The sequence below is a fragment of the Gymnodraco acuticeps genome, unplaced genomic scaffold (genome assembly GCF_902827175.1).
Source record: "Gymnodraco acuticeps unplaced genomic scaffold, fGymAcu1.1, whole genome shotgun sequence".
NCBI lineage: Eukaryota > Metazoa > Chordata > Actinopteri > Perciformes > Bathydraconidae > Gymnodraco > Gymnodraco acuticeps.
The window spans coordinates 2304395-2329495 of NW_022990693.1; the positions used below are offsets into that span (position 1 = coordinate 2304395).

Below are 25101 nucleotides of genomic sequence, written 5' to 3' on the forward strand. Positions count from 1 at the left end.
AGTTTTACAACAAACTGTGACTTTTTTGACATGGAAATATTTTTTTAAGATTGACAAACATCATATGTGTAATTCGTGGCACAATTCAAACGGGATCGAAAGATAATCTTTCTCTCCCCATTGACTTCAATACATAACTTTTCCGAAATAAGGTCCCATGGGGCGGAAGTAGATGGGCGGGACTTCGCCTCTCTATAGCGGAACAGTGTTTTGACAGCTGGGAAAAGCCATTCCATAATTTGGTTCCCCTACAAAATTGAGCCCTGGAGATGACACACTTGGGATGAACCAAAGAATGAACCTGTGATTTTCACTCGTCTGTCCTTCATGTATGTACCCTTGTTTGGTCCAGAATGTGCCCCCGGACCTGGCCATCTGCAGCTTCGTCCTGGTGCAGTCCCTGTCGGTGCGCGCTCTGCAGGAGATGCTGGCCAACAGGGTGGAGATGACCGAGGTAACTACAGGAACACGGAAATGAGTAATGGTTAGAGGAGTATACCGGAAAGGAACAGAAACTTGACCTGTTTTTTGAAGGAATGCAAGAAATCGAGCAGGTGCTTTAGAGGAATTCAGCTCATGAATGATAATTAGATATTATTATATTTCTGACAAATGAAAAATGCATCTGTTATTTTTACAATGTATTCTACTGCATATATCTCATGTCCCTCTCACTCTCACAGACTCTTTTGAAATATGTATGTTTTCTGTCTTAGAGTTAGATAGAAAAATGAATTGATTATTTGTGTCCAATAGAGGTGTGTATCTAGCTTTAGCACAACACCTGGAAACTCCATCAAAGGAGCCTTCCTTTATATTTTATTTTCCAAAGGGATTACAGATTCGGCCGTGAAACATCAATGCAAATCTGCTGTTTCTCTCTAAAGTACTGTAGATCCAATGTATATACTGTAGATCAAACGTATATACTGTAGATCCAGATCCTGCAGTCTATGGTTGAATTCAGCTCCTATTGTCTTCTCATAAGCTATTTTCCTTAACCTATGTGAGAGTCGGCACTAGGGTTGGGAACCGAAACTCGGTTCCAGATGAGAACCGATAAGAAAATGCCGGGTACCGGGTACCCATACAAATACACAATTTCGGTTCTGCTTAACGGTTCTGCTTAACGGTTCCTAAACGCGGTAGGCCCTGTATTCCACCGGGGAATCAATAAGAACCGGAATCGATAAGCAGAACCGGAATCGGAATCGATACATTTAAAACTATACCCATCCCTACTCGGCACAGGGTTAAGGAAAGATGATAGGAGAATTCAACAGGAATTAGGAAAACACAACAGCGATGCTTTGAGAATCCGACTGCACTTACACTAGGCGACATATTTGATCCAGTGGTGGATACAGATGAGCCTCTGTTTCAGGCCCGGTTCCAGAACAAAATGACTCAGGGTGCATCTGAGATTAGAGAGGGTGCAGTGGTAAAGTGCTATTTTTTTTTTTTATATTGAAGTTAAAACCATCAATCTGGTGCACTTTGAGAGCAACATTAAGAGATCTATGGATCTATGTGCTCTTTGTTTGATTATGCCTTCCCAGTCCCTTATCACATAGCCTATAAGAGCATGGCGCCAGTTGTTGTAGCTGTAATGTCCCCATGATCTGAACTGTTATTACCTCCAGTAGATGCAGTGTTACTGCTGGCGATAAGGGCTGGTTGTTTTAACCATTTTCTGATGTCATCATTGCCTGCTGTGTAAGCACCTTGCAGATGATGAATGTGCAGCGGCACAGGTCCACGCGCACCTGACATAATGATGTTACTTACCGTTTAAATTGATCAAATAAATGCAGCAGACAATGCTATTCAACCACAATTACAATTTATTTTATTTCAACTATATTCTTCTTCTTCTTCTTCTTATTATTATTATTATTACTACTATTGTTAGTAATAGTAGGCAAAATGTGATATTTTTCACTTTTCATTTTTTTCACTTTCCATTATTTATTTTTTTACTTTTCATTTTTCAAATGAGGGTGCATAACGACTCAACTGAGCGTGCAATGCACCCTTATGCACCCCCGTAGAACCGGGCCTGTCTGTTTAGTTAATGTCCTGTAGAAGGACTACTAAAAGCGCAATAAGATATGTTGCACTCTGTCTTACTTAAGCTATTGATTCCTGCATGCTTTATAAATGCGGAAAACACTTCATTACCAAGGCTTGAACTAGAACCGCCAGAGATTTTGTATACCTAAAACCGCACCGGAGTCAAATTGACTCGGTATTAGAATACATTACTTTTCAAGGTAAAAATATTGCTTTAAAAATAAAAATGGTCCTGTGGTATTGGTATTTTGACAAGCAATTTTGTTAAATTGTTTCGTTTATTAACGCTACAACATAGCGTTTCATTTCATGAGGCGGTTGTCGTTGTTGGGTGAAAAGCAAACAGCTGTTTGCTGCGGAGCGCAGCGCGAGCAGTCTCCCGTGAGCGGGAGCGCGCTCCTTCACTACAGACTGTTGCTATCAATATATCTATATATCTATCTCTCTCTCAATCTATCTCTCAATCTATACGGAACCGCAGTAGACAAAAGGCGTTGCTATAGCAACACGTCATGTTTGTTTACACGCGAAATCAATATCGCGAAAAGGGGTGGGGTCAATATGACCCGCTGGGCGGAAATAGGTATAAATTGCAATTTTTTGGCGATTTCTTCAATCTGACTTCATATTGACCATTTTTAACAACAGAGGGTGCTACATAACACACTTTCAGGAAAAGTCACGGACTGGGAGACTTTAATATGTTATTGAAAAAAAGTTACATACATTAAAAAACAGCTCTGGGTCAAATTGACCCGATTGGCGGTTCTAGTGTTAAAACAAAAAGTAAGTAAAGTCAAACTAAATGGTTTCTCACGCTTACCCCGTCCACTCTTATTAATTGACATTGAATAAAAGGAAATCTCCTTCAGCATATCTCATACTAAATGAGATAATAAAAGAAGAATTGAAGCTCCTTTCCTATCATCTAGAATTCAAACAGATCTTATCATTGATGACACTTCATCATTTCATTCTGTCAGGAACCTTCTTAAGCAAAAAATAATATTCGACCGCAACCCAAGTTATCTTTTGTTTATAATTAGGAATTGTACCTATTATCTGACACCCCTCCAATTACCTTTCCCTTCTTGCCCTCTGCCAATCAGGCAGTCGATTTGGACCAATGGGTATGTCTGTACGCGTCTTTCTTCCTGTAACGTGGTGACCGTCCTCGTTCCCGTCCTGTTGACACACTAGGTGTCCTGTTTACCTCCATAGTGCTGTGTCATCCACTCGTCCTGATTCATATCTGTTAGCCCTCACTCTGAGACGTGATGGCTCTGTACACCTGTCATTCATTCCTAGCTACAGTAACTGATGGGGTCCTAGTAAATACATCCATTGTCTTCTAATGAAAACCTTTAAACCACTTAGTCCTTGAATCATTACTATAGAAGATTTACTGAAACATTTCACTAAAACTGTCTGAATCTGCAGTTTGAAAGGTAGTGTAAAGGCTCTATTGAACATTGTTTGATGTACTTCTTTCTATAAGGTACACCTGTATCAGATCTGTTAAGATATGTTAATTGTCACAATGTACCATTCCTTTTTTCTTAGAATTCTGAGATTTTCTGCAGAAGAAAAAGTTAGATTTTAATCACAGAACTCAAACATTTTTCCCTTTTGCTCAGATCTTTAAACATAATTGACATGAGGCCCTAATCCTCTTCCGAACGTATGTGATATGATATCATTGTAATATTTTGGCAGCCATGCAGAAGTCTAGGTTAGATGTAAGTCCCTTTGAATCAGGAAGCAAGCTTTGTTGCCTCAGCATTCAACAATTATTGGAGAGAAATCCATCAAACTAGGTATCAATTGACCAACTAGTCTGAATGTTAGGTTTTTAGTGTTACTCGCTTAACTCGCTTCAATTGATTGAGTTTTGATGCACAACTCTAATTTAATATAAAAAGTAGATGCCCAGTTTCTGGGGCTTCAACCTTGGAAATCCCAAACACAAAATCTTAATGTGCATTTTGTCATAACAACAAGACAAAATATAAGTTAAAACCAAAATGAAACAACAAACATTTTGTTAACATTTAACCACATCTTCTAGGAGTCTTTGCTATGCGTACTATTGTACATGCTAGCCAGTGTTGTGATGACACATTGAGGAAACCATGCCTAGCTTCGGCTTATAGAACACAACGCAGTCTCTCTGTTTGAAAGTTTTCATTAGTTTCAATATAGTAGGAAGTTTGGTTTAGTTTCTTGGCCTCCCAGGAGCAGGGAGATGTGGATGAGCCAGGATGAGAATAGCATGGCATGCAGCCCAGGGGAGCCCCCCCCACCTCTGTAAGGGGTGGATGTGGAAACCGGACACCCCCAGAGCTCTGGACAGGCCTTTCTCTCTCTCATCACACACACAACACACACATACCAGCACCTGTCCTAACCAAGGCTAATGGTTTAATGCGACCACTTGACATACCTGCCCTGACCTCGCCCTGGTGGATTATGGGTGCTTAACCCTAGCAGGGCTAAGCATTATCGTCCTGTTGGCTGGAGTCAATGGATGTTTTAGCTAATCCATCCGTAACTGTTGCAGTCATTCTGTTTCCTTGTTGCATCTTTGCTGGATGTGACACCTTCTCGCAGAATTATGATTCTTGATACTTTCCTATATATGTGGTTCTTGTGGTAATGGTCTTGTATTTGCATAGAATGGACCCCAACATGTTCTGTATGTGGAGTGATGTTAATCATTATGAATCATTTATCATCCACAAATGACTCACAAGTGTTCTTTTCAGGGATGTTAAAATACATGTGTACATTCAAGTATGTCCTATCTGTCCCATTCCAATCTTTTCTGTGTCTCCATCGCTAAGATAACACAAGAGTATATGTTTTATTGGTCCCCAAAGGGTATACTAAGGAGTGACTCTTAATATCCTGATCCTTTGGCCCTTCTAAAATCTTTGTTTCCTCCCTGTGTGATCAAGGTATATCTAAAGTGTATAGTTAGTAAAACAATACAAATAAACTGTGAAGTCCACTGAGACAAATGTAACATTTGTGATATTGGGCTATATAAATAAACATTGATTGATTGATTAGTGTGGTCTTTAATATATCTCTATCTTCTCCCCTGCAGTCGTCCCAGGGTGGGGGGCATCGCACCTTACTGTACGGCCATGCCATCCTCCTGAGACACTACCACTCAAGCATGGTAAGGCTGCACCAGACATAAGAAACCACTCTTCCCACTTCCTTTGTGGTTGCATATGTTTCTGTCAGTATTTTGGGAAAGTTGTGTTCATGTCCTGAATAAGATCTTCCTCCCCAGTACCTGAGCTGTTTGACTACGTCTCGGTCACTCACGGACAAGCTGGCCTTTGATGTGGGCTTGCAAGAAGATTCCACGGGTAAAACTTCATGTTTGAATGAAATCCTTTATAAAGACCCAACAGAATGCTCTTTCCTTAACCTGCATGTAGCTGATTATTGGAAGTGGTTAACTCTTAAGTAGTCTTGTTAAATTGTTTTATTCACTAGTGTTTGTTATTCTGCTGAGTTTGCAAGGATGACCTACTAGCATAAATTCAGTTAGCAGTGAATATCTTTCCCTTCTTAGTTTGGATCAGAAAGATATACACATTGTAACTGTTACTGTGAGGGAGCAGTATGTTATACAGAAAGTGAACAGGCATGATCTTTCATTTCCGGTCAGATTACAATAGAGAGCCGAAGTCCCTCCCCTTCCGGTGGACTTCCATGGGACCTTATTTCGGAAAAATTATGTATTGAAGTCAATGGAGAGAGAAAGATTATCTTTCGATCGCGTTTGAATTATGCCACGAATTACACATATGATGTTTGTCAATTTAAAAGATCATTTTGCAAGTCAAAAAAATACAAATGTGTCGTAAAACTGTGAAGTAACACTTTATTTTGTGTGAAACCGCTCAATGAACTACATCTCTGGTCTCGCACACGTCACCAACACCAAGATGGCCGTCACGTTGGAACATTTCACCTCTTTCTTTCAGAATGAGGCGAAAAGTATTAAAAGAGGTGAAAATCACTCCAAGTCTGGGCACGTTGAGAGCTGTACATACACACAAGGGGAGTTAGTCGGTTCCGTAAGAGCCAGCATGCGGGACCGGGATTCTGGGATTTGTAGTCTTTCTAGTTGTGTATTTTTCATAGTCTTATATTTCAACAGTTTTATGACAAACTGTGACTTTCTTGACATGGAAATTATTTTTTAAGATTGACAAACATCATGTGTGTAATTCGTGGCACAATTCAAACGCGATCGAAAGATAATCTTTCTCTCCCCATTGACTTCAATACATTATTTTTCCGAAATAAGATCCCATGGATCGGAAGTAGATGGGCGGGACTTCGCCCACTCTATGTACCGGACAAATTATAGAAATTCCGGTCAGATATTATCTGTATTTCTTATTGAGCTTGAAGGATTGATAGGAAGGCTATATAAAGAATGACATCATCAAAGCATGTAGATTTATGTTTTATTGAAGAGTAAGTAAGTCCCGTCAATAGACTTGTGTGAATCATCGCCTCTTTGACACTTTGTTGCTGTACAATCACTGTTGTAAATCTATGTGACCATGTGCAAAAGAAAATACACAATTATTATTCAATAAATAGCACTAGTTAGATATATTGATACTTTTTCACCAAACCATGTTTATTAACTCTTACAATACATGACTTCCTGGTGTTATATTACCCTCCATGTCTTTGTAAAGAAGTTTGTTGTGTCTCCTGCTCAGAGAAATCTGAAAGGTAACACATTTTTACTGGGCACAGTTGTAGTGGACTCACCCTGAACAATAGGAGCGTGAACATTCACAATATTGGATTTGACCTAAAAAAGACACGGCAGGTGTACGGCCCTTTCTGCGAGCTGCAAATTCAAATATTCCTCATATATAAAACTCCAGGAGCGTTTTATGGTGATGGCCTCTCGTTGTGTGCTTGTGGCATTTATAAGAGCAGCTGATCCTGACTCAATTATTCTGCCTATTTTTAATACACTTACAATTGTGCTTAGGAGGATATTTTTCCCCCACATTATGAAGATTAAAATGTGTCTATAGATGTTTTGGTCAAAGTCCGGTAAAAGACTGCTAACAGAAACACTGTTTGATATCCGTAAAGTGAACACATCAGTTGCCTGTCTCCGCCTCTGAGGGGAAACTTAGCTGTTTGCTCTTCTTGCAGGTGAGGCCTGTTGGTGGACAATTCATCCCGCCTCTAAGCAAAGGTCAGAAGGTGAGAAGGTCAGGGTGGGAGACGACCTCATCCTCGTCAGCGTCTCCTCTGAGAGATACCTGGTAAGACTCCTCACATACTTTGCTGTTACACAATGGAAGATTTAGACATTTCATTTGTGCTAATTTAGATCTTGCCCCCTGTCCTCAGCACTTGTCCTACGCCAGTGGAGATCTGATGGTGGATGCCTCCTTCATGCAGACTCTGTGGAACATGAATCCAATTACTTCTGGTTGTGAACTAGCTGAGGGTATGAACCTGCTACACACAGATATCAATGCTGTGCAGCCTATTGTGCATCTTGTACACAAGGCAAAAATCCCTGTGTTCGCTCCAGAGGGAGTTTTCTCTCCCCCACACTCAGCTCCCTGCCTGAAACACCTCCATTTGACTCCATTGTTGACTTTAGGAACATAGTGACATCACTATGCAACACCCACACTTCTATTGGCTACCACTCCAACACATTGTACGTGATAGGCTAAGGGGCGGGACAACTCTAAGCAGTTGACCAATCACAACAGAGCCGGCCAGCTCACCAATCAGAGCAGACTGGGCTCTGGTTTCAGACAGAGGGTGAACAGAGGTGCTGCAGCACAGGCAGTATGAGGAAAATAAAGAGGTGGAGACATGTCACAGTAGAAGCAAACTAATATGAATCTGGAAATTAGCAAAATAGGTTCCCTTCAATGTTATTAATTAACTTGGGAAGTTTCATGGTGAAATGTATTATTTGAAAGTTTGACCCTATTCAGCTGCAGGGTCTTCCTTTAGCGTAACATAAAGAGACCCTCACTGTGTGTGTTCCTGTTCCCAGGGTTCCTGACAGGAGGTCACGTCCTCAGGCTGTTCCACGGTCACATGGACGAGTGTCTGGCCATCGCTACACCAGAGGAAGGAGAAGAGAAGCGCAGGTGAGGAAGAGGATGATCAATGTTTTTAGTCAGCAGTCTCTCTTGTCAGTCTGACTCCTGATCACGTCTCTCTCCTGACCCTGATACAGGATGGCTCATTATGAGGGGGGGGCAGTGTGCAGCCAGGCTCGGTCCCTGTGGAGGTTGGAGCCTCTCAGAATCAGGTAATCTTTCAATGCATTGACATGAGAAGTTAAGGTTTGTTCCACATACACTTGTTGACAGAATTGATCTCAAAGTGATAACTCTAATGTGTAGAGTATTTTATTTTCTATTTATTTAACTAATTCAATATTAATAGAGACTGAATTTATACAGACAGGGTACAGGAAACAAAATCTTATGGTGAAATAAATGCAAACTTTATGAAGTATAGCTTTCAAAAATAAAATCAAGTATAATTAAAAAGAAAAGCAAATATGTATATTTATATATCTATTTATATTGTAATGTATAGGGCTGAAATACTAATACAATACCATAAAATGAAAAGAAAGTCATACAAGTATATATACAGATCACAATATCAGAATCAGTGATTTTCAAAAGTGTGTGTAATCTGTTAGTAAAATAGTCCTAAACTTTGTTAAAGAGAAATAACACCTGAATAATATAGTTATAATATAGTTATTGAAACTCAACTATCATAAATATAAGCATTATTAGCATATCTTCTGACTTAAACGTTTCCTTCCTCTTTTTTTGCATTTTGCCTTAATTTTTTATATTTCATATAAAAAATAAAGGTAGGACATGTATATTATAATATACTTGTTTCAATATTGTAGTACATTGTTCTCATATCTACTTTAACTTCTAATGTTTAAATAGATATTATTTTATTCAATTTAATTAAATATTTTATTGGACATATTCTTTAACTTGTTATGCATAATTTCTTTTTTCTTCCATTGGATATGTTATTTCAAATAGTTTTATTTAAATATTTGTATTCTATTTTCTCGTTTTAGACATTTTGCTTTAAAGGTCCCATGTCATGCTTCTGATATGTCTGGTTATTACCCGTCCCCTTGCGTGTTATGAAGGTTGTTCTGCATGTAAACGCTCTGCAGAGTCACAAACCCTCAAAGTACACCCTGTAGCGAGTAAAACTCTAAGACAGAAAAGACCTGTCTATGCTGCCTCAGAACGCCTCCTTGGAGATTTCTCTTTTCCCATTGTTTACTTCCTGGGTACAGTGACGTGCCCATACCCAAATGGACCAATCCATGGAGCTCCTCACACACTCTCTCAGCGGCGAAACTGTGACGCGCTGGGGGGGTGCTAGTGGAGCCTCGCAGCGGCGAAACTGTGGCGCGCTTACACTGTAGGTGCGCCGCGTTTGGGGGTGCGGGTGCTAGTGGAGCCTCGCAGATGGGGGTGCTGCAGCCCCCTCAGCACCCCCCCCTTCCCGCATCCATTCGCGATGTCTCGCTGTCTCGCAGATCCCACGCAGCAAGCAGGAAATGAACCCAGCTCACACTGTCCGCTCCTCACAGCAGCGAGCCGCGCACCGTCCCGCCAACACGGCACCCAGACCTCACGCAGCATTCTCATCTGTTTGTCATTACTGGTGTCATTTTCTGGTTGCTAACGCCATTGTAACACATAATCACTGATGTTCAGCTGTAACGGTGGTAGACTCATCAGAACAGAGTGGGCGAGCTGACCAATCAGAGCACAGTGGGCTCATAGGGAGGAGGGGGGGGGGGGCAGGAGCTCCAACAAGCCATGTAGGACAGAGAGTGAATACACATACTATACAGATGCTGAATAAGAAACCAATGTGAGTTTGGAACATTGAACAATGTAAATCTATTCTAGTAGACCTCAACAATGGAACTATGATCAGTGGAAATGGCCATGACATGGGACCTTTAACTTCTTATGTCTATATAAATACTTTGATATTTTTATATTATTTATTATTATAGTTTTTATTGCAGTTTCTTTCTTCTTATTCTTACTTATTTGTATTTAAATATTTGTATTCTATTTATATGTTTTATATGTTGTATATTTTATTCATTATTTTAATTTGAAGCTTTTCTAAAATGGAGCAACTATCACTAAACCCAATTCCCCCCAGAGTAAGTCAAGCATTGTGATTGTGGTTGTGATCCAGCTGGAGCGGCAGCCACATGAAGTGGGGGCAGTCTTTCCGTATTCGCCACATCACCACAGGCCGGTACCTGTGTATGGACGAGGAGAAGGTTCTTTTGGTGGTCGACCCAGAGAAGGCCAACACCAAACTATCCGCCTTCTGCTTCAGAGTTTCAAAGGTCAGAACAAACATTCTGAGACTCTCTGGACTCTGGCCTTTGCTTTCTGTCCATCTCTTATTGATTTCGTCTCTCTCTGATTTCCCCCTGAGCAGGACAAGGTGGAGGTGGCTCAGAAGAGAGATGTTGAGGGGATGGGCATTCCTGAGATCAAGTATGGAGAGTCCATGTGCTTCGTCCAGCATGTGTCCACTGGCCTGTGGCTCACCTACGCCGCCCTGGATGCCAAAGCTGCTCGTCTGGGAATGATGAAGAGAAAGGTTAGGATTGTATCTTGGGAGCAAAATTAATAACTAAAGGATCGAAGATTCATAGGCTTCATTTTGATATGCACAATATCTATAGTGTAGTTGTTGGCAATACAAATCTAAAATCCCAGCCTCTACACATTGAAAGATCAAATATAATTTCGACATAAAAAAGGAAAAAAATGCCACAATAGTGCAACATATAAAATATCGGAGTATGTTGTTCACTGTGTTCTAGGGTTAGGGTTAGAAAATCCCAAAAAGGGGAAAAAACATACATATTGTTGCCAATGCTACCAACTTGTTACCATAAGAGTTTGAATTGGATATTTATTTGTGTTTCAGAATGACATAATTGAAAAATGATAAATAACATGTATAATACTGATAGTGGGCCCAAAACCAAAGCTCTAAAACGTTCCTAGTTTCTAAAGGAAAAGATAAACACCTTGTACAGCTGTTAAGTGGCAGCCACCAGAAACAGACCTCATCATAAAAGGACAGAGAGAACTTGGAGATACCACTCAAAATATAACTATGTGTTCCATGTCTCCAGGTCATTCTGCACCAGGAGGGTCATATGGACGACGCCCTGACTGTGTCCCGCTCCCAAACTGAAGAGTCTCAGGCTGCTCGCATGATTTTCAGCACTGTGGGCCTCTTCAGGCAGTTCAACAAGTACGTGTGTACCTGTTCAAATGTAAAGGAGTTGAAAGGGTATTTTTTAGGAGAGGATGCAGTGAAAACAGACACTGACATCTTTAATATACTATCATTTATTTGTTGTATGTTTGTAGCATTGTCATTTGACTTGAAACTTGCAAAATAAATATTGAAATCTGTTGCTGATTTGTTTTTCCAGGGGTTTGGACGCTCTAGGTGGGAAGAACAAGTCACCAGGGGCCGTGTCTCTGCCTCTGGAGGGGGTCATCCTCTCTCTTCAGGATCTCATCTTCTACTTCTGCCCCCCCGAGGAGGAGCTGGAGCACGAGGAGAAGCAGACCAAACTTCGCTCCCTCCGCAACAGACAGAACCTCTTCCAAGAGGAGGTAATCTGCATGCTGCCTGCGAAGCTCCCTCAGACATTCCATATCTATTGATTTGTACTGTCTGATTCTGTAACAGAAAATGTATTGTATATGCAAAGAGGAGCATGCACTTTTGACACCATTGAGGACTGTTATGCCCTCATGCAGTTTTTCAGGCGATAAACTTGTCTATTTCGATTACCAATATGGGTTTACTTTATCCCAAAAACATATATTTAAACACTATTTTTATAATAACTCTCATTCCCTAAACTGTAGCCACAGGTTTTTACTGCAAGTCTAACAAAATGGTAAATAATAATTCCAGTTTGAATTACGAGAGCCACGAATTTGGTGAGTGCTAGCTAGATAACTAACATTCGCTAGCTGTTGGGTAGCTAAGGTAAGCTAGCTAACTCGGTAGATAGAAATAGCAAACGTTAGCTAGCTTTACTTACACATAGATATATAGATTGATTTGACCTGCAACCCTTTCTTTTAAACCGAAATACCAAGTCTTTACCCAAGTGGACAAGCTTAAACTCATTTGCTTTATCGGTACATTTTGTAGGTCCCCTAATTAACATAATGCCAAGTGAAGGGTCTTTTCTAACCCCAACCTTTTTTATTAACCTCGATAATAACTCCAATTGTATCCCTTACCCTAAATCAACAATGCTGCCAACGACAACATCAGCTACAAAATACATATATAAACAAACATGCTTTCTGTTCCTTTTCTTAGGGAATGATCACCATCGTGCTGGAGTGCATCGACCGCCTCAACGTGTACAACACTGCTGCCCACTTTTCTGAGTTTGCCGGGGAGGAAGCTGCAGAGTCCTGGAAGGAGATCGTCAATCTCCTTTATGAGCTGCTGGGTAGGATAATTACAATATGTTTTAACAACAAATGAAATGCTTTTTATGCTGAATGAAGTAAACTCATTCCCTCCACTGCACAGCTTCTCTGATCAGGGGGAACCGCTCTAACTGCGCCCTGTTCTGTGACAACCTGGACTGGCTGGTCAGCAAGTTGGACCGACTGGAGGCCTCTTCAGGTATCACTTCATTCGTTCACTGATACATCTCACAAATTACAATTTTAGATTGTTAGACTAAACAAATTGGTAGGTCCTAACAACTGAAATGACGCAGCATTTTAGCACTTACCCTTGAATTTAAGTCAATGTTTTTTTTGTAGGAGTTTTTGGTTGGATGCCTGAAATAAGGTCTGTGGTGAACACAAGCTGAAGAGAATTTCAAGTTTTATTCGATGATGTAAAATATATAATAGCTTCCGTATGTCAAAAAATGTTTGCCGCCTTAAGCTTAGCGGTTGTGATGTTAGCTTTTTACTTCTGTCGAAGAACTTTTACAAAAGTGGTGTTAATATGTGGAGATTATCTTGCCGCATGCGAGTATCATAAACCTGAGTTTACCAAAAAGCAATATTTAAAAATCCAATTAAAAATCCCATTTACTTTTGTTGAGGGAGTCCTGGTGGAGCTAACTTCCAGGTCGGTCTCCAAAGATATATCCTCACTGCACCAGTCTATGTCTATGACATCACTTTGTTGCCCTGGTTCTCAAAGGAGCATCTTTTGACTCTTCCTGTTTCGATTGCCAGTCTGTGGTCACTGAGCCTGTACTTGGTTAGGATCTGCCTCTGCTTTCTGTCTCTGACAGTAGAGAGATATTCTGCCAGCTCATACTCTCTGTTTAGAGCCAGGTAACATTCTAATCTACTTTGGCTTCTAGTTTCTTCTTTCCAATGTTGTAAATAGTTGTCTTTACATTGTGTTATAATGCGTCTGACTGTGATTGGTGTTTGGAGAGCAGTGTTGTTGAGAGACTGGTCAGAGTGGCTCTGAGAGGGGGCAGCTAGCCTCAGCACCAGCTGACATAGGGGACTCTTCTCTGGGGTTAGCTCTTGGCTTTGGAGGGCTTGGAGTGGAGGGTGTCTCGGGGGCTGGACCTAAGGTGGTTAAAGAATGTTAGTGCTCTCTTTTGAGTGTTAATGATCAGTGGGTATCTGCCTAATTCTGCTCTACATGCATTTGTTGGTGTTTTTCTCTGAACACATAAAATGTATCTGCAGAATTCTGCATGTAAAGACTCTGTTGGATGTTTGTCCCAGCGGGTATAGCTCTGGTGACTGAGTGGACCCCATACTTCACTACCGTACAGCGCAATGGGCTGGATCACACTATCAAATATTTTGAGCCAGATTTTAATTGGAATTTGGACATTATAAAATGTTCTCTTAATTGCATTTAGAGCTCTTCTGGCTCTTTCTTTGAGAGCATTCACTGCCATGTTGAAACGTCCTGATGCTGTTATGGTTAAACCGAGGTAGGTGTAACTCATGCTATGTTCAATGACATGATTATCTATGGTAAACTGGTATTTGTTCTCCTGACATCTGGGGCGTTTTTGGAAAACTCTCTCTCTCTCTCTCTCTCTCAATGTTGGTGCGCAAATGCATCTTTTTTCAAATGATCCGGTGCTCCTTTTTTGGCGGGGGGTGCGCATGCACACCAGTTATGTGCAGCCCTGTCTATGACCCCCTCTAATTTCAATACAACTATATCCTCCAAATATTTATTTATGTTTTGCTTTGATAGGAAGTATTGTTATAAATAATTGTAATACATTGTATTTCTTTGGAACCATATTCTCATGAACACTGTCTTATATTACAACTACATTATGACTGTGTCTGCTGATTAGTAATCTTATTTCTCCTCTTTATGCATTTAGGTATTCTTGAGGTGCTGTATTGTGTGCTGATTGAAAGCCCTGAGGTTCTGAACATCATCCAGGAGAACCATATTAAATCCATCATCTCTCTCCTGGACAAGCATGGACGGAACCACAAGGTTTGTCTTCTCTTACTGCCAGCAAATTTACAAATGCTGGCAGCAAATAAATAGGCTCTAACTGCCTACCTAACAACAAATGATTGCAGATGGTGAAAGTTACAGCACCCTGAAAGCGTATTTGGCTCATAAAAGACTTCTTGGTTTTGGATTCCTTTAGCCATTGGAAATTGCATAATTTAAACGTAGAGGTGATGGTAGTGTCTCGCTCCTGCCTTTAGGTCCTGGATGTCCTGCGCTCTCTTTGTGTGTGTAACGGTGTAGCTGTGAGGTCCAACCAGAACCTCATCACTGAGAACCTGCTCCCGGGGCGGGACCTGTTGCTGCAGACCAACATTGTAAACTATGTCACCAGGTACTAAATCTACCGTTATTTGTCTGGGTGTTTCCATTTTTTAAACTGTATTTTTAGAGTCAAAAAAGTCATGAACCTCCTCAAAAGTCTTAAATGTTGACTAATTTTCTCTTCCATGCTCAGTGTGAGGCCCAACATCTTCCTGGGTACGTGCGAGGGGTCCACGCAGTTTAAGAAATGGTACTTTGAGATGATGGTGGACTATGTGGAACAGTTTGTGACGGCGCAGGCCAGCCACCTGCGTGTGGGCTGGGCTATGACCGAGGGCTACAGCCCCTACCCTGGAGGAGGAGAGGCCTGGGGGGGGCAACGGTGTGGGAGATGACCTCTACTCCTATGGCTATGATGGGCTGGACCTATGGTCAGGTAGGTTGATTCCACTAATTCACCTACAGGGTGTCCGCGGGGTCTTAAAAAGTATTAAAAGTTGATGAATCAATTTAGCGAAAATGAAGGCTATTAAAAAGTATTAAACGGCATTTTCCAAGGTATTACATTTTGTAGCTTGTTTTCAATAAGTATATAAATGGTCCAAAGAGGTTGTGTTCTACAGTCTGCCTGAATGTAATCATTGCGTAGGTGTGTAGTGTGATTCTGTGTAGTTTATTGATGGCATCCCGTTGGGTGTGACGTCATCTGAACAGGACATCGCACGCTCACTGCTTGATAGCGCGGAGGTCCGTTTGCGCCGGTTGTTAAACAACATCGTTATGGGGAAATGCAAGTTTGCGTCCAAATGGTTGGAAGATAAGGACGAAGGACAATCAATACTGTACATAATAATAATAATACATTTAATTTCTATAGCGCTTTTCTTGAACCCAAAGATGCTTAAATATAAATATAAATAAATATAGTAAATGTGAGGTAAAGTGTGTCGCCAAGGTAACCGGTTAAAACTCAAAGTGGCGATGAGGTCTTAAAATGTATGGAAAGGGTCTTAAAAAGGTCTTAAAAGGTATTAAATTTGACTTCAGGATTCCTGCATATACCCTGACCTAGGATTACTCTACTCCATATGCTGTGTTCTTCTTATATAACCTCCTCCCTCTCTGCTCTGATGCTCAGGTACCGTGGCCCGCCAGGTGGCCGCGCCCAACGCTCACTGCCTGTCTGCAGACGACGTAGTCAGCTGCTGTCTGGATCTGAGCGTGCCCAGTATCTCCTTCCGTATTAACGGCCACCCAGTTCAGGGCATGTTTGAGAACTTCAACGTGGACGGCCTCTTCTTCCCCGTCATCAGTTTCTCTGCTGGAGTCAAGTAAGAACAAATTAAAAAACAATGGGGTTTTATCAGGCTCGGGGGATTAATGGGCTGATCAACCAATATGAGGGTTGGTGGTTTGATCCCAGCCCCTGCAGCCAACTTGTCATAGTGTCTTTGGGCAAGATACTGAACCTGCTCATATTGAAGTGTGAGTAAGTTTCTTTGAAAAATAAGTGTCAGCTAAATAACATAATGTATATATCAAGTAAAAATAATAATTAAACCAAATATGTATTGATGATTCATAACCCTTAAAATTATGTATGAAACACATATTAATCTATATTAAAAAATGAGACTCAACTTCAACTTTCAGTAACAAGTTTTATATTGAGAACAGACAACCTTTTGGAACGCCACCCATCAAACGAATAAATTGATAGCCATAAATAATGACGTCTGATAGGCTGCTACATCTTGCCAAGAAGGTGTGAGGGTCATTAACGAGGGTAAGGGTCATACAATTCAGCAGCAAAGAGTTTAGAATGATTCTTTCAGTTATTGCTGGGCAAGCCTAGAGAATGTCATAATATTCTTTGTATTTATTATTGTAATATTGTATATTGTATGTCTATCTAATCCAATGCAACTTTGTGCTGTAAAAGCAGTCTTTATTTTCCCGTTAACCCTTTCCCGTTGGCCACGTAGATGCTACATGTTGTATAGCCATTAGATTAAGTCTCAGCATGTATTCATAACATAAGTCAAAGACAGAAAATTCTCTATCGTGATTTAAGAATAAAAGCCTCAAACACTCATTTTGTTTGACTTTAACTTTCTAAATGTAAACTCTATAAATGTGAAATAGCATTACCAAAATCAGATTAGAAACACCAACCAACTCAGTAAATACTGTGAAATATTGACTTTAGTACCATAAGTCATCTTTCAAATTAAAAACTCTAAAAACCTACAATGTGGTGTGTAATGACCCCTCACAGTGCTGAGAAGGGGGTAATGGTAAATTGACTGATGAGAGCGCAGGGAGGGAATCACAGGCTCAGGCGTTGGCACGGAGATGAAATCAATCTTTTCTTTATTATGAGTCTTACAGGATCAAGGCACTGTTGCCATAAAGGATTTAGGTATTAGATAAAGAAAGCTGTCAATACGAGTCTTTCTGTCATCTCAGGGCTCGCTTCCTGCTTGGCGGTCGTCACGGAGACTTCAAGTTCATGCCCCCTCCTGGCTACGCCCCGTGCTACGAGGCCCTGTTGCCGCGGGACAGGATGCGTATCGAACCCATCAAGGAGTACAAGCACGACTTCCAGGGCGTCCGCAACCTGCTGGGGCCCTCGCAGTCCCTCACACACACCTCGTTCACCCCCTGCCCCGTGGACACGGTTCAGGTGAAAGCCCCGAAACAAAAATCAGACTTTGATCAGGTCGCTACCGAATGAGCGTCTTTGCGTCTACTGACTTCTCTTTTGCCGTATAGATCGTGTTGCCACCCCACTTGGAGCGTATCCGAGAGAAGCTGGCAGAGAATATTCACGAGCTCTGGGCGGTCACCCGTATCGAGCAGGGCTGGACCTATGGGAGTGTGAGTATACAGTCAGCACTGCAATGCACACGCCACAGTATTCCTATTGATTTGATTTCGAGCACTCAAGCTATGCGAGAGAAATAATTAAAAACATTACTGTATGCAAACATTTTATAATAGTAATTGAGACTGTAGTGCATTGTAAACATAGAGGCCATGTATGTGTTATTCATAATTAAAATAACAACAATCTTTTGTTTATTTTTGTATTGTTTTTATTTTAATATTGTTTTTACAATTTAAATACACAAACATAACAGATAAAACAATATATACATAGCAGCAAGAGGCAGAAAACCCACTTTTCTTATTTGGTAAATGGTCTTTTAGGTGTTTATTGTAACAATTTATAGAGGAACAGTGGCTTTTCCCACCTGACAGAACAGTCAGGTGGGAAAAGCCATTCCATCATTTGGTACCCCTCAATCTGATGTAAAATTGACCTCTGCAGGTGATACACTTTGAGGCATTAAGATATGAAGATTGACGATTTGTGTAAAAATGTACCTGTGATTTCCTTTTAAAGTAAGTTTTTAACTGATCAGGAATAGTAAACAGTCTTGTAAACAAAAACACAAATTTGATAAAATGTTGTTGTCATCAGTAGGGGTGTAACGGTTCACAGAATTCACGGTTCGGTATGTACCTCGGTTTTGGGGGTTCACGGTTCAGTACGGGTTCGGTACAACAAGAAAAAGCAAAAAAAAGTCCCAAATGCACAATTCCAGTTTTGTTTTTAATTTACAGTAGTGCAAGTTTCAGTTTAAAAATAAGGAACTCTAACATTTTGAATAATTAACTTTATTACACAGTTAAAAACAAACCGAAAGTGCCGATGCTCCATGGCGGAGGCTCCGGTAGAAATTGCCAGGATTTGCGTTTTTATCCCCTTAATGTCTGACCAATGGTTGAACAGCATTTCCGAGCACATGACTTGTGTTTAAAGTTTATAGTCCGTTTGAGTTTTGCTGTGAACACAAACCGAACCTTCTGAAAAATGAAACAATGTAACAAACTGTGGTCTGGTGCACACCAGAGAGCGGACTATTAGGTGTGATAGTGTAAAGCAAAATGAGTTAACAGTCACATCTTATCTGGATGAGTGCTGCAGACGAAGCCAGACGCATTACTTTAGTAAAGTAGGTTTTCACTATGTTGCTGATATATGCAGTCACAGTTCAAATACACACATACACCAATAGTCAATATCATGCAATACTAATTAGACGTAGAGGTGCAAGGCAAAGGGGCTGCCAGGGATCAGTTGGGGGTTCTGTGCCATACTCAATGACTCCACGGCAGTGCCCTGGAGTTGAACCGGCACCTATCTAGATACCAGTCCCCATCAAGTATATATATATTTTTGATCTGTGCGGAGACTTGAACCGGCGACCATCTGGTCCAAAGCCAAGCCTCTATGGACTGTGCTATTGCCTGTCTCTAAATCAAAAAAGTGAAGTCGATGTAAGTAACCTAAAGTCTTCTTCCTCCACAGTTCAGGGACGACAACAAGAAGCTCCACCCCTGTCTGGTGGACTTTCAGAGCCTCCCTGAACCAGAGAGGAACTACAACCTGCAGATGTCAGGAGAGACCCTCAAGTGAGTTAACAACAGAGTTTCTTTAGATGTGTCAGAGAAGGAATTTAATCCACGATAACATAGTTGATGCCTGTATTGTTATTACCTTATAGGACTCTCCTGGCGCTGGGTTGCCACGTTGGAATGGGTGACGAGAAAGCAGAGGAGAATCTCAAGAAGATCAAGCTGCCTAAGACGTATGGCAACAAACACATTTCTGTTTAACGTTAGACATTATCTTTTATGTATAATTGAATATGAACTTGCATTTGTCCTCCAGCTACGTGATGACTAACGCATACAAGCCTGCCCCCCTTGACCTGAACCATGTCAAACTGACACCCAACCAGAACCAGCTCGTAGAGAAACTGGCAGAAAACGGACATAATGTTTGGGCAAGGGACCGGGTACGACAAGGATGGACCTACAGTATTGTGCAGGTATGTAATTCCAATCCTTAATACGTTTTTTTATTATTACTTTTTAGGCCAATTCATTTTGAGCAACCAAATGATGCATGTTCACAGGTATCAACCACTTTAGGCTAAGCCCTGGTGCCATTCTAATAATGTCCTTGTTTATAAGATATACAATAAGTCACATATTTTTTGTATTATATCAAGTCGTAATCTGTTTCACTTCTCAGGACATCATGAATAAGCGAAACCCTCGTCTGGTACCTTACAACCTTCTGGACGAGAAAACTAAGAAAACGAACCGAGACAGTGTGAACAACGCTGTCCGCACCCTCATTGGCTATGGCTACAACATTGAGCCTCCAGATCAGGAGAGCTGTGAGTGGGATAATTTCACCCAGAATATCATCCACATCTCCAAAATCTCAATGTTTCTTAATCCCTCATGCTTTCCATGCAGCGGGCCATGGCCTTGAGAACACCCGCGGGGACAAGGTACGGATCTTCAGGGCGGAGAAGTCGTACGCGATCACCCAGGGGAAGTGGTACTTTGAGTTTGAGGCGGTCACCACGGGGGAGATGAGAGTGGGCTGGGCCCGTCCCAGTGTCCGCTCTGACAACGAGCTGGGAGCTGACGAGCTGGCCTACGTTTTCAACGGAAATAAGGTCAGTCCCAAATCAATGTCAGGCCAATATATCAGGTTTCGACTGTCGTGTAGTTAGACTTTCAAATTTGAACAGACAAATATTAGTTATTTTCAGTAAATCCACTCTTTGCCCATCAAACAAAAAAAATGGTAGAATTTTGAAGACATTTTGAGATTGTGACATCCCTTAAGATGTATGCTGGACTTGATAATAACCACATTTCAGTGATATAATGCCTTTCTTTACAATTTTCCGAGGCACTTTTTTGTGTGTCTTGACCTTTTCTTAGCAAATCTGTACGAGTACATTACGGCCTGACATTGATGTCTCTGTTTCTTTCGAATGGAATTTGGAGGCAGTGTCTTATGGATAAATGATTGATGTAACCCTCTCCAGGCTCAACGATGGCATGTTGGCAATGATCCCTTCGGTCGCCAGTGGCTGTCGGGCGATGTCGTCGGTTGTATGATCGACCTGACTGATAATAACATCATGTTCACGCTCAACGGAGAAATGTTGATCAGTGACTCGGGCTCAGATATGGCGTTCAAAGACATCGAGATTGGTGAAGGTAAGAGCCATAGTACCGTATGTGATCAGAATAAGTAGCAGTAACGGAAAGTAGCTGGACGATTTTGGCTGATATCGCAACTACAATGTGATTTTTCAATATCAGAGTGAAGGACCATTTTGTGTGTGATCTGTACAAAACGAGTCTTTAGATTAATGTTTATATGCTGGGACTTCTCTCCACAGCTCCACAGTACCCCTTTCTAGTATTTTTTTACATATTTTGCCTTTAGCAAATATTGTACTTACTGCGCATAAGATAAAACCATGATTAATTGTGCAACACTAACAGGAAAACAATATTTCTCAAAAACGTATTTGGGTTTATTCTGTATACATTTGTATGAGATATCAGCACAAATATATAGCAATCTGAAATTAACTTTCCCTATAATTAATTCCTGTGGTTTCACTCCTCAGGTTTTATCCCAGTGTGTGCGCTGGGCCTGGGTCAGGTTGGCAGAATTAATCTCGGGCAGAATGTCAGCAGCCTGCGCTACTTTGCCATCTGTGGCCTGCAGGAAGGTTTTGAACCTTTCGCCATCAACATGAAGCGAGAAATCACCATGTGGTTCAGTAAAAGTCTGCCCCAGTTCGTGCCTGTACCCCACGATCACAATCATATTGAGGTAATAACTCAGTCACACTTTTAATGATATAAGAAGCTTGACATGTGAAAACTGAACATCTTTTTACCTTTAAACCTATTGTCTCCCAGATCTCCCGTGTGGATGGGACGGTGGACAGCGCCCCCTGTCTGAAGCTGACCCACAGAACCTTTGGCTCGCAGAACGCCAACACCGACATGATGTTCCTCAGACTCAGCATGCCGATCCAGTTCCACGAGACCTTCAAGATCACAGCAGGCACAACCCCTCTCACCCGGGCCCTCACCATACCTGAAGAGGAGGTGATAGTGGTGGAACCCGACTCAGAGTTTGAGATTCTGAAGAGGTCTGCTGGCCGCAAGGAGCAGGAGGACGACAAGAAGGAGCCGTCGGTGGCGAAGGAGCTCTCCATGGAGAATGAGAAGGACTCAGTGTCGGAAAAGGGAAAGAAAAAAGGGTAAGTGTGGCAGGCTGTTTCTTTGAGAGAAGAGGAACAAGCCTGCAGAGTATTTAAGGTGGGAAGCATTCATCCAGTGGGTGTATAATGAGAACTGGATACAGCATCAAAGGGTTGGCCTAATTCATTGTTATGAGAGTTGGTCAGTGGTGCCGAAAGCAACGAGGGCCTGACTTCCAAGAACATAAATGCCATCTTCCTTATCAATGGGGCCCAGAGAGCAGGAGTCCTGCCTCTGGCTTTTAGCATATTTTATCTTAAAGGGGACCTATCATGCAAAATGCACTTTTTTATGTCTTTTATACATAAATATGTGTCCCCGGTGTGTCGGGGAACTCACGCAGCGTCAAAAAAACTCAGGCGGACAGCCCGGGGGAAAAGCAACAGAGCAGGGAAGTCCGCGGCGGGAAAACTCAGGGGGCCGAAGACAGGGGTGAAGGCCTCGTTGGGGTAAATTAGGGGGCCGGACTCGAGGGAGAAGGCACCGGCTGGGAAAGTCAGGGGGCCGGGCTCGAGGGCGAAGGCCGCAGCTGGGGAACTCAGGGGGCCGGGCTCGAGGGCAAAGGCTGGGGACAGGGGCGCCGCCAGGGATTTTGGGCCCCATGAAAAGATATCACATTGGGCCCCACCACCAGGCCCAGGCCACGCCAACCAAGCACAATGCTGTAACCACACCTCCAGAACCCAACCCACTCATTTATGCTTTAAATAACTCTACCTGTACAGGCTTGCATCTATCTTGTAGTCCAATACTAACCGCTAACCAGGGGAACCCCCACTGACAGGACGTGGAGATTTTTCCAGTAGGTCAGATCTAAACCCACCGAAGGAGGAATGTACACCATGCGTCTATTCTGACGCACGGGGTCGATGCGCAGGCGAATAAACCACCTCTGGAGTCTCCTCATGTGAAGGAGTCCCAGGGGGATCACCACACGACCAGCTGACATCATGCCTAACAGCTGCATCACGGAGAGGGCTGTCACCACCCTGCGAGGTGTGACGCGCCGGAGGAGAGCTGTCACTTTCTCCACTCTCCGCTGTGAGAGTCGTGCTCTCATGCGGGCTGAGTTAAATTCCACTCCCAGATAAACGATAACCTGGGATGGAAGAGGACAGCTCTTCTTCCAGTTGATAATGAAACCCAGGCTTGACAGATGCGATACGAGTTGTATCGTCTGTAAAGCAGCCTCCTCCTTGGAGCGAGCCAGCAACAGCAGGTCGTCCAGATAAAATAACACTCTCATCCCTCCTCTGTGTAGCGGCTCCAGAGCCGTCTCCACACACTTGGAAAAAAGTGCGTGGAGCCAGGGAATATCCGAACGGCAGTCGATTGAACTGGTACGATATTCCCTGGAATGAAAAACACAGGAATTTCCTGTGTTTCGGGATGATGGTTATGTGGAAGTATGCATCCTTCAGGTCTATTGAAGTAAACCAGTCTCCCTGGTGAACATACTCCAGCACCTGTTTGATTGTCAGCATATGAAAAGGTCTTTTCATTATTACCCTGTTGAATGCTGACAGATCGAGGATGGGTCTCATTCCCCTGGTCTTTTTCGGGATAAGAAAATAACGGGAGTAAAACCCCTGATTCTTTTCCCCTTGAGGAACCCTGGAAATTGTACTTTTTACCAGGAGTTCCTGCAGCTCCGCCTGGAGCGCAATACACTGTTCTTGGGATGACAGGAGTGTTTCCTGAATCCCATTGAACTGCGGGGGGGGGAGAAGAATTGCAGAGAGTACCCTCTGCTGATCAGCCTGCTCATCCATCTGTCCATCAAACATATTCGCCGCCACTCTGAGCAATGCTCCGAGAGCGGGCAAACTTGTTCTTGCTCTGCTGTGGTAGTCATGGTGACGAGCCATGCCAGAGCCCTTGCCGCTGTTGCTCGTGAAGCAACCCGAGGGGGGCCCCGTCCGAAAAGGGCTGCGAAGGGGTCTCCACACGCTGCATCACACACCGCGGAAGTGTGTGCAGTGCTATTCAAAAATACTAAAATACTAAATACGAGTCTGTCAGTGCTGCACATGCGCAGTGGGATTACCCAATAGCGATAGCCTTAGAGGGCGAAGCCTTATACGATATAGAACGGGGGTAAAACGAGCGGATACAGATGTGTTTAAAAAGCAGGAAACAAAAAAAGAAACTCACCTTGTGATAAACCTGCAAAAAAAAGCATTTGAGCTCCATACTGTTTCAGAAATAATCCTTGATGTGGTTTAGAACAGGATGGCGTTTTATCACAGCAGAATTTAACTTTATCTCCGGTAGAATTCTGATCAGGCATTAGCTCCGCCTCCTCTTTTTCCTTTTCAAGCTAAGGACCCAAAATCCGAGTTTCTCTAACAGGGCTGCAAAAGAGGGGTATGAGCAGTATGAGGCATGGCTACAATGGGTGATCTGTTTGGTATTTTAAGCAAAAAACTTCACAGACATGTTTTGTATAGGTATGGCCCTACAATATATTTTTCCAATATAGCATAATAGGTCCACTTTAACAACTTGACCATAATGATTTAAAAGAAATAGCAATTAAAGTGGTTATCCTGGCAAGTTAATTTACATAAAATTAGCCTAAATTACTTCACGGACTGACACGGATGGTTTAACTGCACCATTTGGCCACTAAGAACATTTGCATCAACCCCCTGCACACTTTTTGGGAGCTTTATTTAACCATGTTCTAAGGACTAAACATGGGTCAAAAAGATCTACCCATCCCCCAGTATTCAGATCTAAGTGTCCAAAGCATTTGTTTTCTCTCTTTTTCCACATAAAGATTCTTCTCCAAGGCCAAGAAGGTTGCCATGATTCCTCTCTCTCCTGGTCCTGCCCCTCCAACAGTGCCACGTTTGGTGGAAGATGTGGTCCCGGACGACAGAGATGACCCTGAGTTCATCCTGAATACCACCACTGTAAGCTAAACTCTATACGCTACTATTCTAGGATAGGCACATGTTAAAAGTA

The 25101-nt window shown here is 42.1% G+C and overlaps 1 protein-coding gene across 1 annotated transcript in view; it reads left to right on the plus strand.

The window, feature by feature from the left end:
• ryr1b (ryanodine receptor 1b (skeletal)) overlaps window positions 1-25101 on the plus strand; it is a 145672-nt gene that overhangs the window by 23193 nt on the left and 97378 nt on the right. Inside the window, 29 exon segments of the mRNA XM_034230545.1 lie at window positions 353-454; window positions 5183-5257; window positions 5375-5453; window positions 7282-7394; window positions 7483-7582; window positions 8150-8246; window positions 8336-8410; window positions 10372-10528; window positions 10624-10788; window positions 11333-11454; window positions 11639-11825; window positions 12550-12685; window positions 12769-12864; window positions 14567-14685; window positions 14907-15040; window positions 15164-15341; window positions 15343-15406; window positions 16109-16301; window positions 17440-17656; window positions 17746-17850; window positions 19349-19452; window positions 19545-19628; window positions 19712-19871; window positions 20078-20225; window positions 20308-20513; window positions 20892-21066; window positions 21486-21694; window positions 21784-22130; window positions 24914-25049. Coding sequence (XP_034086436.1) covers window positions 353-454; window positions 5183-5257; window positions 5375-5453; window positions 7282-7394; window positions 7483-7582; window positions 8150-8246; window positions 8336-8410; window positions 10372-10528; window positions 10624-10788; window positions 11333-11454; window positions 11639-11825; window positions 12550-12685; window positions 12769-12864; window positions 14567-14685; window positions 14907-15040; window positions 15164-15341; window positions 15343-15406; window positions 16109-16301; window positions 17440-17656; window positions 17746-17850; window positions 19349-19452; window positions 19545-19628; window positions 19712-19871; window positions 20078-20225; window positions 20308-20513; window positions 20892-21066; window positions 21486-21694; window positions 21784-22130; window positions 24914-25049 — 4083 coding nt within the window.